The sequence below is a fragment of the Rana temporaria genome, chromosome 10 (genome assembly GCF_905171775.1).
Source record: "Rana temporaria chromosome 10, aRanTem1.1, whole genome shotgun sequence".
In the NCBI taxonomy this organism is placed as follows: Eukaryota; Metazoa; Chordata; class Amphibia; order Anura; family Ranidae; genus Rana; species Rana temporaria.
Window position 1 is genome coordinate 68,569,533 of NC_053498.1, and position 16,467 is coordinate 68,585,999.

The window sequence follows — 16,467 nt, forward strand, 5'->3', positions numbered from 1 at the left end:
GCAGCCTCACTGTGCCCATTTGCAGCCTCACTGTGCCCATCTGCAGCCTCACTGTGCCCATCTGCAGCTTCACTGTGCCCACCTGTCTCATCAGTGCCCATCTGCAGCCTCACTGTGCCCACCTGTCTCACCAGTGCCCATCCACAGACTCACTGTGTCCATCTGCCTCATGTACCTTTAATCTATCACTGTGTCATGCAACTGCAATCGGCGGTGTTCTGTCAAACGTTCCAACTTATCAAATTCTCCAATCGGGTATACTACGCATGTGCGAGCGCATCCACGAGAACATCTTTCTGCTGCACGTCGTCAACCCAGGCCTTCGTTTAACGCGTGATAATCCCCTATCACACACCAAGAAAGATGTTCTCATGGATGCGTTTGCGCATGCGCAGTACACCCGGCAACGGCCACGGACTACAGTTAAGACAGCATGACACAGCGGGACCGAGGGGGGCTTTTTCAGCATAAAAAAAGTGCAGTACAGTGCACATTACATAAATGTAGGGCTGGAGATAAGTATTTCAAGGCAGAATAAAAAAAAAATCAGAGTGGGATTTAGTTATTTTTAATCCAAACTGAACCTTTTTTTAAATTATTGTTATGTTCTAGCACTGCAACCATTGCTGAACATCCCTGGGTCGGCAGCAGGGTCGGTACTGGAGGTTTGAATTGCTGCTGCCATACAAACTGCAGATCGCCAGTGGTCTGACATGTTCCCTGCACAGTTTTGCAATCAACAATGCTCATACTTTACAAGTGATGTTATTGATTGGAGCACTGTGCAGGGGGAGTATCAGAACACTGAAAATCCAGGGAACCGTGTCAAGCCCCATACACACTATCAGTTTTCCTGATGGTTTTCTCTTCAGGTTTACCAAAACCATCTAATATGAGGTCAAACCTTAAGCGTTTCAATTTGAATGCAATCAGGCAGGTCCTTGTACTACATGGTTTTGGTAAACCTGAAGAGAAAACCTGCAGAAAAACTGATAGTGTGTATGGGGCTTTAGAGTAATGATCTGGATCTCCAGCATGCTGCTTCCTGCAGCACTAAAACGGAAAAAATATTTAACCTAGCCGTTACATTTTAGGTAGTCTGACTGCATAATAACAACATGGCTTTAGTTTTAATGTATCTCAATCACATTCAGATTAACTGGTTTTGGATCTGCCTGGACAAACAGAACAATAAAAAAGCATGGGTTCAGCTGGGTTTTTAATAAGTGTTTAAATAATCAGTTTAAAAAAACAAGTAAAGTTGATCATATATTTTATTAGGCAAGTAACAAATAACCAATCCAAATCAAAAGTAATCATTGCAATATAGAAAAATAATTCAGACTAATATGCTCCATGTAATGAACAATCATAACTAAATTATATTATACAGATTACAAGTTTAAACGTTAATTTGTATCACCCTGAGAGATAAATTCAACACTTCCTTCAATTTAAAGTGATTTAAGGAGATAATTTCGGCGGAATATATTACTGTATTTTGTTAAAGTGCTTATTTTCCATTAAAGGTGAAGTTATCCACTCCCATCTTCTCATTCTGAGATGCCCGCTGTCTTGACATTTTATATAACATGAAACCAGCCATTACCAATACAGCCACCAATATTACAGCAATAACTAGTCCAACAATGAGTCCAATCAAAGTTCCCTCAAGCTTCTGTGTGTCTGCCCCACCTAAAAAATCAAATAAAAAAGAAATAAAGAGCACCATAATCATTTATCTTTTTACCTAAAATCCAAATACTAACTATAAATATGCCATTGCATTGTATTGTAGAAATGCAAAAAACATATGTGATCTGAAATTAATAATACAGTATGTTTAGTAATCATACATATTAAAATGATCTTTTTTTTTTATTCATGTAAGCATCAACTTGATAATATTAGAAATGTTCTTTGCAGAGGATTACATGTGGCACTGACTTTTTTATATGTAATTAGCGGATATTGACAGGAATGATCTAATTGCTTGCTTGCATTATGGTTGGTGTCCTTTCGCTGTGGTTTTATATACCATTCCTAAAAGTGTGTAGTAAAATGCTAAGCTTTTTCGTAAACAAACTTATTGCTTTGTCCCTTGGCTTGGATTTTTTTTTATTTTCAAGCCAGTCTGCCTCTGAAACATTAGTGATAACTATAAAGAAATCATAAATGTTAAATAACAGTGTATTTAACGTTTATGCTTGGGCAAAAAAAAATGAAGTATATTCTCTAACCTGCGCATATCCATGCATATTTTGCTGCTTTAAAAATGCTGCTAGTACAGTCTGTTGAACCAGTGAGATCCTAACATTGTGTGCTCTGCAGTAAAATCTAATTTAGTGTTTTCAGTCTTGCCAAGTTCACCTCTGTGGACAAAAGAAACCCTCCCTTCTGTAGACCAAATCAAGAGCAAATAGGCTACCAGTAGGATCACCCAATGAAGACAAAGGATACAAAAATCCTTAAAGGATCACTAAAGATATATATATATATATATATATATATATATATATATATATATATATATAAATGCTATACTTACCTCCACTGTGCAGCTCGTTTTGCACAGCGTGGACCCGAACCTGGTCTTCTGGGGTCCATCGGCGGCTGTCACGGCTCCCCCCCCCCCGCAAGGACTCAACACCTTCATGCGGGCGTGCTCTCATGGCGTTGACTTTGTGCGGGCATGCCCCCGTGATACAGCCGGCGGCAATAGCAGCTCACTGTATCACTCCCCCCGACGCGCCACGTCATTGGATGTGATTGACAGCAGCGCGAGCCAATGGCTGCACTGCTTTCAATCCATCCACTGTAACCAATCAACGGCCAGGCTGAGCGGCAAAGAGGATGTCGGGGGCGAGCACGGGACTTTCGAGGGGTTAGGTAAGTATAACGGGGGGCTCGGGGGGGTGGTATTGTCGGATGTTTTTTCACCTTAATGCATAGAATGCATTAAGGTGAAAAAACGTTTACCTTTACATCCCCTTTAAGAAAAGAAAAACTAATATAGTTACTACCCAGGTAAAATATCATATTTTGTTCTCAATTTTAGATAGACTTTAGGTTTCCACAGCTACAAGATTTCCAGCTATTTCTGCCTCCATTACGCCATTTTTTGGTCAGCTAATACTAACCTTCTTGTGCAAGTTGCTTGGTCTTTTCTGCCAAGGCAGGAATAGTTAAAATGTTTCCGTTATATGTTTGGAATGTTCTGTTTTTGTCTTTTATGAATTGTATGGGTACCTTAAATGTATTGATGAAACTTTATTTACCATAATAGCACCAATTGGCAAGGTCTGGGGCAGAAAAGTTTGGGAGATCCCTGGGTGCCACCAAACATCAAATTTACAATCTATGATGCATACTTTATTCCTTTTCTAGCCACTCGTGGACATCTGTGACTTTAAGTGCAGCAAAAAAACTGTAGGTATAAGGGAGTACAGTGGATGTTGAGAGGTGTCACAATGCTCTTTACTGTTTAGTAACTGAAACCATCTCTACGTATCTTGTTTGGTGTTTTTTAGGGTTTAATCGTAGTTCTAAATTGTTTCAATAATCTAAAGCAACTGTCCCAAACTATTGCCAAAAAGTGTGAAGTATTTGTTAGTTGTATGTTTTTTTAGACATTCTTTATTTAACCACTTACCGCCCGGCATATAGCAAAATGACGGCCGGGCTGTGGTTGCGTTATCCTGACTGGGCGTTATATGACGTCCAGCAGGATAACAGCTGCCGCGTACCAGCATCGCAGCGATCGGGTGTGCTCTTTACCACGTGATCAACCGTGTCCAGTCACGACTGATCACAATGTAAACAGGAAGAGCCATTGATAGGATTTTCTCACTCGCGTCTGACAGGCGCGAGTAGAGGAGAGCCGATCGGTGGCTCTCCTGACAGGGGGGGTCTGCGCTGATTATTTATCCAGGTAAGTCCCCCATGGCCAACCACATGTGCAAATTTATGCCCAACATATGCCAATCAGTGCCTACAAATGGTCACTGACTGGCACCATTATGGCACAAATAAAATTAGTGATACCCAGCAAAGCTACCAATAAGTGTCATCAGTGCCACCTATCAGTGACTATCTATGCCCATCAGTGCCACCCATAAGTACCCATCAGTGCCACCCATAAGTACCCATCAGTGCCGCCTATCAGTGCCTATCAGAGCCGCCTATCAGTGCCTATCAGTGCCACCTACGAGTGTCCATCGGTGCCTATCAGTGCCACCTCATCAGTGCCATCTCATTGGTGCCACCTCATCGGTGCCCATCAATGCTGCCTTATCAGTGCCTGTCAGTGTGCAGCCATATCAGTGCCCATTATTGAAAAAGAAAACGTACTTATTTACAAAAAAAAATACAGAAACAAAGAAAAACGTTGTTTTTTTTCAAAATGCTCGGTCTTTTTGTATATGTTGTGCAAAAAAATAAAATAAAATACTACCAAAAGAAAGCTCTATTTGTGGGAACAAAATTATAAAAAAATGTGTTTGAGTGCAGTGTAGCATGACCGCACAATTGTCATTCAAATTGCGACAGTGCTGAAAGCTGAAAATTGGCCTGGGCAGGAAGGTGTATAAGTGCCTGGTATTGAAGTGGTTAATGATCTACTGATTTATTGAATGTGAGGCCTCGTACTCACGACCAAACATGTCTGCTGAAACTGGTCCGCGGACCAGTTTCAGCGGACATGTTCGTTCGTGTGTAGGCAGTAACGTACAGAATTCCAGCAAACAATCGTCGGCCAGACCGTTTTCCAACGAACAACTGTTTCCTGGTCTTGCTTTAAAACAGTCTGCTGGAATCGTGTCCGTCAGACATGTTCGGTCGTCTGTACACAAAAGCAGCGTACAAAAACCCCGCGCATGCTCAGTCCAAATGAGGAGACGGGAGCGCTCGTTCAGGTAAAACTCGCGTTTCTTTGGGATATGGCACATTCGTCATTAGAAACCTTTTATTCTAGCAAGAGAACAATGTCTTAAAAAGGCGCACTAAACCACATTTTAAAGCCTCGTTTTATTAATTCTTCTCTTGCTAGAATAACCCCGTTCTCTTGCTGATGCAATTTCAATAGAGTTGTCCCATACTGAAATGTCACATTTCTTGCTTGTGATGTAATCCTTTAATAATGTTTTCTATGCCAGACGTGTGTTTTGGTTGGTGGTCCTCCATAATTTAGAGTAGTCATTTTTGTAAAGGAATGTGCATTTTTTTAATTTCTTTTTTTGTTTCTAGTTATGTCACCATTTAAACTTTTTTTTTTTTACATGTTTTTTTAAATTTTTTTTTTTTTTTGTTGGTGTTTCATTAGAGAATATTAAACCATGTTGGCACACCAAATGTCCCCCCCCCCCCCCCAAGGAGTGTGTCCTTTGTAAATTACCCATTGTATATTTATTAAAGGTTTGCTGCCTAATAATCCCCACAGTATATCAAACAATAGACATGTTTTCAAATGAAAGCAAAAGGCCTTTTATTCAGGCAAATGTCATCACAAAAAATAAAAAGAACAGCAGCACTAGAATAGATAGCAAACTATATGCAAACTTGCATTTCCAACATGGTGAAGGATAAACTTCCAAGCCTCAGGAGCCAAACACAAAAATATGAAGCAGCAGCACACAAACAAAGGAACCCAAACTGTGGTAGTACAAACAAGATGTCCTTTATGTGGAAGGAAATGGAAGGCAGAAAATCAACGTTTCCTCCTCTTTCCAGCCTTCCCTCCAGGCAGCCTTCCAGCGGATCGAACACGGGGTCTTGCAGGTGGGGTTGATGTGGCAGCAGGAGGATGGTGTTCCGCAAGCCGGGCCGGGTCACATAGCCCAGTGTCTGGGGTCAGCAGGCCCCTCTGCATCCACCAAAGGACCTGGTTCATCAGGGCCTTTGCCAGTCTTCTCTGGTCCTCCTCCCCTTCATTTAAATCATGGGCCAATGAGGCACTGAAGGCCTCTGTGGGGTTGAGGGGGGCCCTCATGATGGCGCTTGCCTCCTGGATCATGCGGAGGCTTGCCTCCTCCACAGGCCTCAACTGCCTCCTTCGGCCTGATGGCCTCACCTGGGGGGGAGAAGACTGGCTGGTGGTGGTTCTCCTGGCCGGGTGGACCTGCTGCAGGCCACTGGGCCCAGCCTCCTCCTGGCTGCCACTGACCCCGGCCTCCTCCTGGCTGCCACTGACCCCGGCCTCCTCCTGGCTGCCACTGACCCCGGCCTCCTCCTGGCTGCCACTGACCCCGGCCTCCTCCTGGCTGACAGACACCTGAGGATCTGCCACCTCCTGGCTGATCTCTTCTTCCTGTGTGGAAAAAAAAAGAATTTTTTTACAATTTCGCTAAATAAAACCACACTCATTTTCATGTTTTTCGTTCAGTATTTTCTGTTCATTATTACTTGAATACACTCTACTTCTGACCCCTGCAGTTGTCATCCCTGACACCTATTTGTCTGTACACCTTTTTGTTTGCTTTTTTCCAGCTTGGTTTTTTTTTTACAATATCTAATCATTAATCCACCAAGAATTATTTACGCCATAAATATAGAGGAAACTACTATACCTCCTCATCGAAGGGTGGCAGATCTGCATCTCTGTCAGCCAGGCCCTCTTCCTCCGACTCTGCAGGGCTGTGGTCATCTGGGGAATGTCCGCTGGAAGGTAGCATGGAGGAAAGGTTGGAAGAAAGACTGGACATCGTTTTCCTGCCTTCCATTTCGTCCCGCAAAAAAGCCATCTGTTTATAATACCACAGTTTGGGTTCCTTTGCTTGTCTTGCTGCTGCTCCCGATTTTTTGATTTTATTAGCTTTGTATGCTCTCCTGTATGTGCTTCTGAGGTTGGCAAGTTTATCCTTCACCATGTTGGCAGTGCATCCTGGCACCCAAGTTTGCTTTTAATTTGCTAGCTCTTCTAGTGCTGCCGCTCGTACCTCTTTATTGCAATATAACGAGTGTTTTGAATTCCACAGGATGGGCGTGTCCTGGTATTTTTGAAGTAAGGCCTCTATAGATTCCTTGCTTTGTAGGAGGTCCATTGCAATTTTTGCAAAATTATATTTCTTTTTGAGTCTAGATTACAAAAACATAAACCACAGAAAAATAAATATTCCAAAGGATCAGCGTTGACCTTGATCTAATATGTGTCTTCAAATTTATTACCTATATCTAATTCCAAACACAGTCTCTCTTGTTTAAACAATGATTGGCAGCTCGGCCGCATTGCTTGTACCAAACATTGATTTGCTAGATGCAGAGCCATTGTTCACATTGCAGTAAATATTTTAAATATATTAAATTAAACAATGCTTACAAATGACAGTTTTCATCTAGGCACTCTTTCATGTGTAAATCTCATACCCCTGACAATGGATGACATAAAAGACACTTCCTAATGACCTCTGTACAACCAACACTTGAACAATACTTTGCCTGATCTGAATACACCATTCAAAAACTTGTCAATGAGGTACAGCATTGTTCACATCTCTATTTTGTGAGGTGTCCAAAAGCATTTGGATACCAAAATAACATTGTGGTACCCCATAGACAGAATAGCTTAAAAAGGGTGCAACCAACAGCCCAAACCCCCATCCCATGTGTCTACATTTTCAAGGCCTCTGCTGATCACATTTTTAATTTCCTTACCTTCCTGTCTCTCGCTCCTCGTTTCTCACGCTCGCCTAATTACCGCGTAAGATGCGTAATCACGGCGTAAACCTTTTAAACACTCCGCGTATTTATGAAACCCCGCCCTCGTCACCTTTGCGAGGCCCCTAATCAATGAGTTTAGGAAATATGGCGTTAACTGTGTATGTTCTGGATGCGCTCGAAGATTCTCCGCGTAACGGACGTAAACACGTTGTTTGCATTCTCTACACTCCGCGTATGTATTAAACGCCGCCCTCTTCTCCGCCCATGGCGTAAGAATTCATCTTTTCCACGCCCATAATCTCTGTGGGAAAGGAAAGATGGCGATGTCACACGAGCGGGCACGATGCTCTCATGCCACAAGTGAAGGGACAGAGGCAGGGACGTCCCGATCAAGGAAAAGAAGATATAAAGCCACTAATATGCGGTTCCAGGAAATGGTGGAGTTAGTTTACATCATGCGAAAAAAGGACTATGATGGTGAATTAGGGCCATACAAGACCCCTAACCGCCGAAAGGCACATATTATGGACAAGGTGGCGAGGAGAATGCAGAGGATGTTTGGGATCACCAGGTCCAAGGAACAGCTGAGGAAACGCTGGTCAGACTTAAAATTGAGGGAGCCACATCAGATGAAGAAAATACTTAAAATTCTGCGTAAAAGTAAGTAAATATATATTGGGGTTGGGGGGGGGGGGTGGTGATTGTCTGCAATAATGTGTTGCCATGTATATTTCACCATCTGCCTCCTTGGCCTGCTTGTAATTTTAAAGACATGTTGTTATTTATTTTTTAGAACATAAATAACTACATATTTACAAACAGTGTTCTTAGTAAACAACGTAACATCACATAGTTTTTCAGAAAGGCTCGGTTATTCCAGGAACAACACACCTGGACATGGCTCACTGGCCAAAAACTTTGTTTGTAAACATTGTGTAAAAGCTAGTTCTAGAAATAATATGGTAATAAAGCAGATGTTTTCACATCTGCAATGCAGAGCACCTGTGTCTCCCCAAATCAAAAATGGGTTTTGGTAGGGTCTCCCAGAAATACAGTTTAGGGGGGACATCCATGTGTGTCACTTTGCTAAAAAGGGGCAGGATCAGAGCTTGCCATATAGAAGTAATTGCAAAATGTAGGTTTGGTGAAAGATAAAAGTAACTAAATGAAAGCATCTTCTAAGCAATGTGTGCGATTTATGCTCTCCAATATCTGTGTGCTGATGAGTCTACATTTTTTTTGGTTTATTTCAGGGGAAAGAAGTCGCCAGCATTTGGAGGAGGCAGAGAGGGCCAGACAAGGCCAAAATCTGCCATCTCAACATGTGGAGGAGGAGGAGGATGTGGAAGGAGAAGAGGATGTGGAAGGAGAGGAGGATGTGGAAGGAGAGGAGGATGTGGAAGGAGAGGAGGATGTGGAAGGAGAGGAGAATGTGGAAGGAGAAGAGGATGTGGAAGGAGAGGAGGATGTGGAAGGAGAGGAGGATGTGGAAGGAGAGGAGGAAGGAAGAAAGGAGGAAGGAAGAGAGGAGGAAGAAGTAATTTTGGACTTAGAAGTCATAGCAGATGAAGGGCAAGTGGCGGAAGAACAATTTGGCGAATTGAAAGAAGGTGGATTGATGGATGAAGGAGGAGTCCAAGATGATGGGGAAGTGGTGGAAGAAGGAGGAGTGATTGAAGATGATGGGGAGGTGGTGGAAGAAGGAGGAGTGATAGAAGATGTCGAAGAGGTGGAAAGGAGAAGCCCATCAGGTCAGTGTCACCCTAGCTTGATTCAAAAAAACATATGTAGATAGGCCTCATTGAAAAATAATATTGTAAATGCCATTTTTTTTTTTTGTTTTAGGGGAGGAGGATGGTGTGCCAATATTTTCACGTGCAAGTGCTGCTATAATTATTCAGCAGGTAATGGAGTGCAGCACTGAAATGCACAATATGCGTGAAAGGATGTTTCTCATGGAACAGAATGTAACAAATGTCCTTTTGGAATGCAGCACGGAAATGGACAATATGCGGCAAAGAATGATGGTCATCGAATCTAATTTTAAGAACATTATTGACATGATGGGCCGTGTCAAAGACTGAAACACCCCCCGCCCATCCCCCGCCCCCACAAACATTTTTACAGTTTGAATAATGAATACGCCAAAATTTGAAGATACACACACAGTGTGCCAACATGTGCTATCTGCCATCACAGAATATCTAATGTCTGTGCTTTGTGGGTCCAACCCCCTCCTCCATCCTCAAGTAGTTGAGAGGAAGGGTTTGCTCCCACAAAACACAGACATTGATCACCCATGATGTCAGATAGCACATGTGGCCATTTGTCTGTTGAACCAATGACATTTGGCGAGTTTGCACTGAATGTGTGTATCTTCCAATTTTGGCGTGTTCCAGTGTGAAAGCACACCATGACTGACTGCTGTTGTGAGTTTTTATATTTTTGGAATTGGATTTTGTTACTTTTTGACCATGTTGAACATTTTGGGATACTATAAAGTTTAGACCATAAAGAATAAACAACGCCAAAAATTTTTAAAAATATATATATAGAATTATAAATCTCTCTAATCACTGAATTTAGTGAAGTAGAGATTTGACTCCAAATTCTCACCTAAAAATTTTCTTTGAGAAAAACACACCAAAAACAAAAAAAATGGTTAAAAAATTATTGTTTTTTGTGCCTAAAAAATATGGCCAAAAAAAAATTTAAGGCGGTAAACACCCCACCAAATATAATCTATATATATATATATATGTAAACAATAAATCTAACTATATTTGAGTAAAAAAAAAGTGAACTTGTTAATAAATGTATAATCTGCATAATATTTTTGGTTGAATTACCTGAAAAAAAAAAAAAAGTTTAAAAAATTTTTGAAGACTCCTAAGTACAAAAGCAGGGAGTAATGAAAAAAATATAAAATTATTTTTGGGGTCATGAACAAGCAAAAATTAAAAAAACTTGACCTCAACATTTACAAATGGAGTTGCTTCTTATTTCTAGACTCAATACCCTGTTTGTAGATGAGTGAATACTGTGCAAAATGTGGTTAGTTACTAAAAGTGGAGAAATCAATTATGCATTACAATTGAAGAAGTTAGTTAGAGAACCAGGAAGACAGAAAAAGAGAAAAAGCATTAATGACAAACAACTGTATAAAGTCCAATGGTCTAATTATTTATTATTTTTTAGAATATTCCTTTCTTTGGGGGCCGAATTAGAAAGAAATATGATCTGGCATAGCAATGGCCCCCCGACCCATGAAGTACTCAACATATTTGTCGCGTACCTCACGAGCTGATTGGGGGGCCAAGCCAGCGCGACCAGTGTCCAGCCCGGGAAGGGGATCTGAGGGTAGTCTTGCCTCAGAACCGATGTCGGGTAGGTACGTCTGGGAGTGCCTGCGTAAAAAGTTGTGCAAAATGCAGCAGGCAAATACAACGGTGTCCAATTTATATTCCGCCAGATGTATCGATGTCCTGAACAGGCGGAACCGGTTGGTGAGTATCCCAAAGGCATTCTCGACTACCCTCCGAGCCCTGGCCAACCGAAAATTAAACACACTCCTCTCTGAGGTGAGGGTCCTCTGGGGAAAAGGCCGCATGAGGTGAGGACCAAGCCCGAAAGCCTCGTCCGCTAGGAACACAAACGGAAGTCCTTCCACATTATCTTCATCTGGTGGCAATGCCAGACCACCAGCTTGGAGACGATCATAGAAATCAGTCCGTGCGAACACTCCCCCATCAGACATCCGGCCGTTCTTCCCCACGTCCACATATAGAAACTCATACTGTGCCGACACCACCGCCATCAACACAATACTATGATAACCCTTGTAATTATAATAGTAGGACCCCGAGCGGGGTGGGGGCACAATGCGGACGTGTTTCCCATCTATTGCTCCACCGCAGTTTGGAAAATCACACCGCTGGGCAAATTGGGAAGCCACAGACTGCCATTCCTGTGGTGTGGAGGGTAGCTGTGGGGACAAACAAAATTAGAGATTTAGTACTTTGTAACAAATACATCCTACAAGCATCCTTGTGACAGTTCACAGTATTAAAATTGCATTAGAAAAATGTGCATGGAGAATTTGGGAAATGAAATATATAGGGCCACTTCATTAAGAGACTCCACAGCCCTCTGATGGGGACAATAAAAGTTTGAAGGGGGGGACACAAAAACCAAAAAGTCCTGTTTGAAAAAATGGCAAGGTGGGTTTGTCCCTAGGATAGCATGCTGGACAGGTTAATATTGGGTAAGGGACAAATATGCAGGTAGGCCAAGAATAAAACATGTAAAGCTGATATCAACATGCATAGGGAGAAAAGGTAACGTTAGTTAAACACACAGCATATCTGGGAAAATAAAAATAAAGTTAGTTGGCCACATTATTAGAGCCAGGAAACTTACCTTAATATACTCCTCATGCATAACTTTGATGATGGCAGCACACGTGTCCGGTATGATGACCCCAAGCGCCTGCGGAGAGATGCCTGTCGAGAACTTGAGGTCCTGCAGGCTCCTCCCAGTCGCCAGGTACCGCAACGTGGCAATAAGCCTCTGCTCGGCCGTGATGGCTTGGCGCATCACAGTGTCCTGCCTCGTGATATAGGGGGACAGAAGATCCAGCAGACGGTTGAATACGGGGTCCGTCATGCGGAGAAAATTCCTAAAGTCATTAGGATTATTCTCCTGGAGTTCCCTAAGCAGAGGCATATGTGAGAACTGGTCACGCTGGCGCAACCAATTCTTGGTCCAGAAACGCCTCCGCCCCCTGTTTCTGGCCAAAGTACTGGACAAATGAACATATCCAGCAGCCATCCCATAAACAGCACCAACTCGCGAAAATTGACGCTGCTGCTCCATCATGGCTTCAAACCGGCCGGCTGGTCAGTCAAGAACACACTGAAACAGAAAGCACTCGCAAATCCAGCACTACCTGCGACAAACGCGTGACAAACAGATACGAGCGCACAGGATGCAACTGCTAAAGCAGAAACAACCTGCTTGCCTATAGCCGAATGACAACTACGTTACCGCAAGCACACGCACTGAACCCGTGAATACACGCTGTCAAAGCCTGGAGACCGAGAAGCGCGAATCAGCTCTAACCAAACCTTCACTAACACGAGCAAACACGTAACTAGCAAAAGAGGAACAGAGGGCGGCGCCATTAACTTTGGTCTTCCCCTTTATAGTGACGTCGTACGTAGTTTACGTGCACGCGTTCCGGTACGACGGGAATTTGGTCCGCTGGTGTGTACACGCCAGCGGAACAAAACACAAATCAGCCTTGTACGCCGGAAACTGTCGGGCAGACAGTTTCCAGCGCACAGATCCGGTCGTGAGTACAAGGCCTGAAGTTCTAATTCTTAAGTTCATTGCTATAATAAAAAAAAATAGAATTCACTCTGCAAAGAGGAGTTTTTTAAAATGTGAATCATTTATAAAATAAAGCCAAACATGCATGTTTAAAATTGTTGGTATACAATTAACCTCAATAAAATAAGCAAACAACAAATAAGGGTACTCACTACTTGACTGACTTGAGATTAGGTCTGTTAGTGCTAAAAGGAAACCAACAAAATTGAAAATGATGTAAGCAATACAATACTAATTATGAGAACAATATATTTGATGAACTTCACAGCGAAAAGTTGAAATACAAACAGTACAGTATATAAGGATCAAATCACTATCCAAATGGTATGTTATCCAAGTATCCCTAACAGACACCTTCCTTCCCCAAGTCTGGACAGTAAAAGAGGACCAACACATTTTCAACTTTTAAGTTGACTTACAGCAACAACAGAGCTATCAATGACCCATTACTAACCCTGTTTGCAGTAGTGTTTACAAAAGCCTAATATCAAGACAGATTTATGTACCTATGTTAGTTTAAAGCAAAAAAAATAAAAAAACATAAAAAAAAATGTAATAAATCATGTTTTGTTTCTTTTATGAATACATGGCTAAATTAAAAATTGTGCTTTAACATTTAAATCTTCCTGGAGTTACTAATACGATTTGTATAGACAGAGTGGGAAAGTAATATTAGATCTAAAATATTATTACTGCCTTTTCCCATTAAGGAGGATTTCTTGCCTTCCTTTTTTTTATAAATTATTTTTTATAATTTTCATATTCACATTATAATTTTCACATTTTTATACCATCTCATTTTACCATTCTAAATATCATCATCTTCTGTACTCTTATCTCCTAATCGGTTCTTTATTTCAATGAGTTGTCTTTACCTCCAATGTCTTCCTTATTCCCACCCCACCCCCCCCTTGTTCCCTCCCCAAAAAAATAAAAATAAATCTAACTCTCTCCTCCTCCCATCCCCCTCGCTCCATCACAATTTCCCTCTGTTATCCCCTCACTATATCTTATATAGGGAGCCCATATCCTCCGGTACCTCTCATCTTGGTCTTTCATTGTCATAGTAAGATTCTCCATTTGTTGAATTTCAGTGATTCTAACGAGCCACTGTATGCTGGTTGGGGGACTCTCCTTTTTCCACATGGCAGGGATACATGCCCTAGCAGCTGTAAGAAGATGTCTGAGCGCTGAGTTTTTATATTTTTCCATTGATATAGGGATATCAAATAGTAAAATAGCTTCCGGTCTGTCTTCTAGAGACATTCCTGTTATTCTTTTGGTGGTTTCTATCACCGTTGTCCAGAATTCTCTAATTTTCTCACACTCCCAAAAAATGTGTATTAATGTTCCCTCTGCTGTTTTACACCTCCAATAGACATTTGTCGTCTGGGGGTAAATTCGATGTAGTACAGATGGTGTTCTATACCATCTGGTTAGAATTTTGTACCCTGCCTCTTGCTATCTACTCGCTACTGAGGCCTTATAGTTAATTGTTTCTTGCCTTCCTGTCTAAATCAGGGGTCTCCAAACTACGGCCTGGGGGCCAGATGTGGCCCTTTGCCTGCCTTTATCTGGCCCTTTGGGGCACACTTCATCCCACTGATATGAGACATTATTTTGCCCTCTGAAACCAAAAATGGGGTGAAATTTCTCCCACCGACACCAACAACGGGGTTCCTCCCCTAATAATTCCTCCCCCTAATACCAAAGATGGGGCATGGTTTACTCCCAATGATATCATATGTTATGTTATGTTTATCATAATATGAGGTGATCCACAGGTCATTGTATATTACCAGGATGTGTTATGTGGGAGAGGGGTGGATTTTTCACTTTTTGTACTGTGGATCACCTCATATTATGATAAACATAACATAACATATGATAAACATGTCCAAGCTAGATATGTAAATAACCTGTCACTCAAAGCAAGGAGAGAGGAATGGACTTTGTATTTAGACAGGGTTTTATCTGGAAGTCTGTTAATTTTCACTGAACAATAAAAGAGTATTGCTCAGAGCTGGATTAACTCTGTGTGGCAAGACTGGGCACAGATGATAGAAAATCTTATACTCTACATTGTGACATCAAAAAAAAAAAAAAATTGGGGTTTACATCCACTTTAACAGGCCGGGTGACACTCAGGTTCCACCCCCTGCTGACAGTCCAACCAGGACGTAACAGCGCGTACAGGAAGAGGAGCTTATGCACGGACGTCACCCACTGCCATCTCATCGCTGGATTGATATATTCAGCTTCCACGCTTGTTCGGTATTTTTGTTTTATCCCTGTACTACCATCAGCGTATACCTTTTTATATGTCCTCCTCCTTTTATTCAAATAAACATACGGAGGCCATTTAGATTGTTTCCTTTATTTTTTTTGGTCATGCATTCCAATGCGATTTCACCCAGCATCTTTTAGTGGAGACTGCAGACCAGCCCTGGCTTTGCTGCTCACCTGTTTGGAGACACTCCTGCTGCATGGATCATTTGGTATTATCCCTTGTTGGATACATGCTCACATGACCTTCTCCCACAGAGAGGTGCATCTTTTCTGGTAAGCACATTGTGTGTGTGGTGGAGGATTCTGTTGTCACACTCACCAGCAGAGGATTCAAACTCACCCTTTTCACGAGGGACTTTATCCTTACCTTGGTCTTACTATTGGGACTTTATATATATATATGTTGTGATTTGCATATCACTGTTTCATTTATTACTTTATTTGCGCTGCACATACCCATTGTTTTTGTAATTCATATGTTCTAAAAATTAAAAATGTACCAGTAATTTTTGTATAATATAAAAGTTATCAAATAGGTTTAATTACCCTTTGGGATTGCATCAGTAAAAAGTCCAGAACTGAAATTACATCTAAATCTAATGAACATTTTTTAACATTGATAAATACATATTTGTCTTATCCAACCTGCATCACTTAGGGTAATAGGTCCAGATGACACAGTGACCTGTTCTGTGGTTCCTCCGGTTGCGGCCCTGTCTGCATCTCTTCTCCTTCTTGCTCCAGGGGTTGTTTGGTTTACATTATTGCAAGACTGTATGTTCGGATTGATATAATATAGTTATTTTCTTCCAACTTATATAGTGTTATCATATTTGAAAGTGTTTACAGCAATTATAAATAAAAACATTTCCTTACGCATAATAGCTTTTTACCCAGAATACAGTCATGGGTTTTTAAACACAAAGGCCCGGATTCACAGACATCGGCGCATATTTATGCCGCCGTAGTGTATCTCTTTTACGCTACGCCGGCGCAGCGCACAGAGGCAAGCACTGGATTCACAAAGCACTTGCTCCCACTCGCTGTTAAAGATACGCTGGGTTTCCTCGGCGTAAGCCAGTGTAGGTGGAAGTGGGCGTGAGCCATGCTAACGAAGCGTGACCCCATGCAAAT

The 16,467-nt window shown here is 41.8% G+C and overlaps 1 protein-coding gene across 1 annotated transcript in view; it reads right to left on the reverse strand.

Annotated features, from left to right (window-relative positions):
* Window positions 1-1,256: 1,256 nt before the first annotated feature.
* LOC120915131 (zona pellucida-like domain-containing protein 1) overlaps window positions 1,257-16,467 on the reverse strand; it is a 44,952-nt gene continuing 29,741 nt past the window's right edge. Inside the window, exons 9-11 of the mRNA XM_040325390.1 lie at window positions 15,979-16,105; window positions 13,197-13,229; window positions 1,257-1,695 (exon numbers count right to left, since the gene is read on the reverse strand). Coding sequence (XP_040181324.1) covers window positions 1,514-1,695; window positions 13,197-13,229; window positions 15,979-16,105 — 342 coding nt within the window. The 3' untranslated portion in view covers window positions 1,257-1,513. The remainder of the gene's footprint in view (window positions 1,696-13,196; window positions 13,230-15,978; window positions 16,106-16,467) is intronic.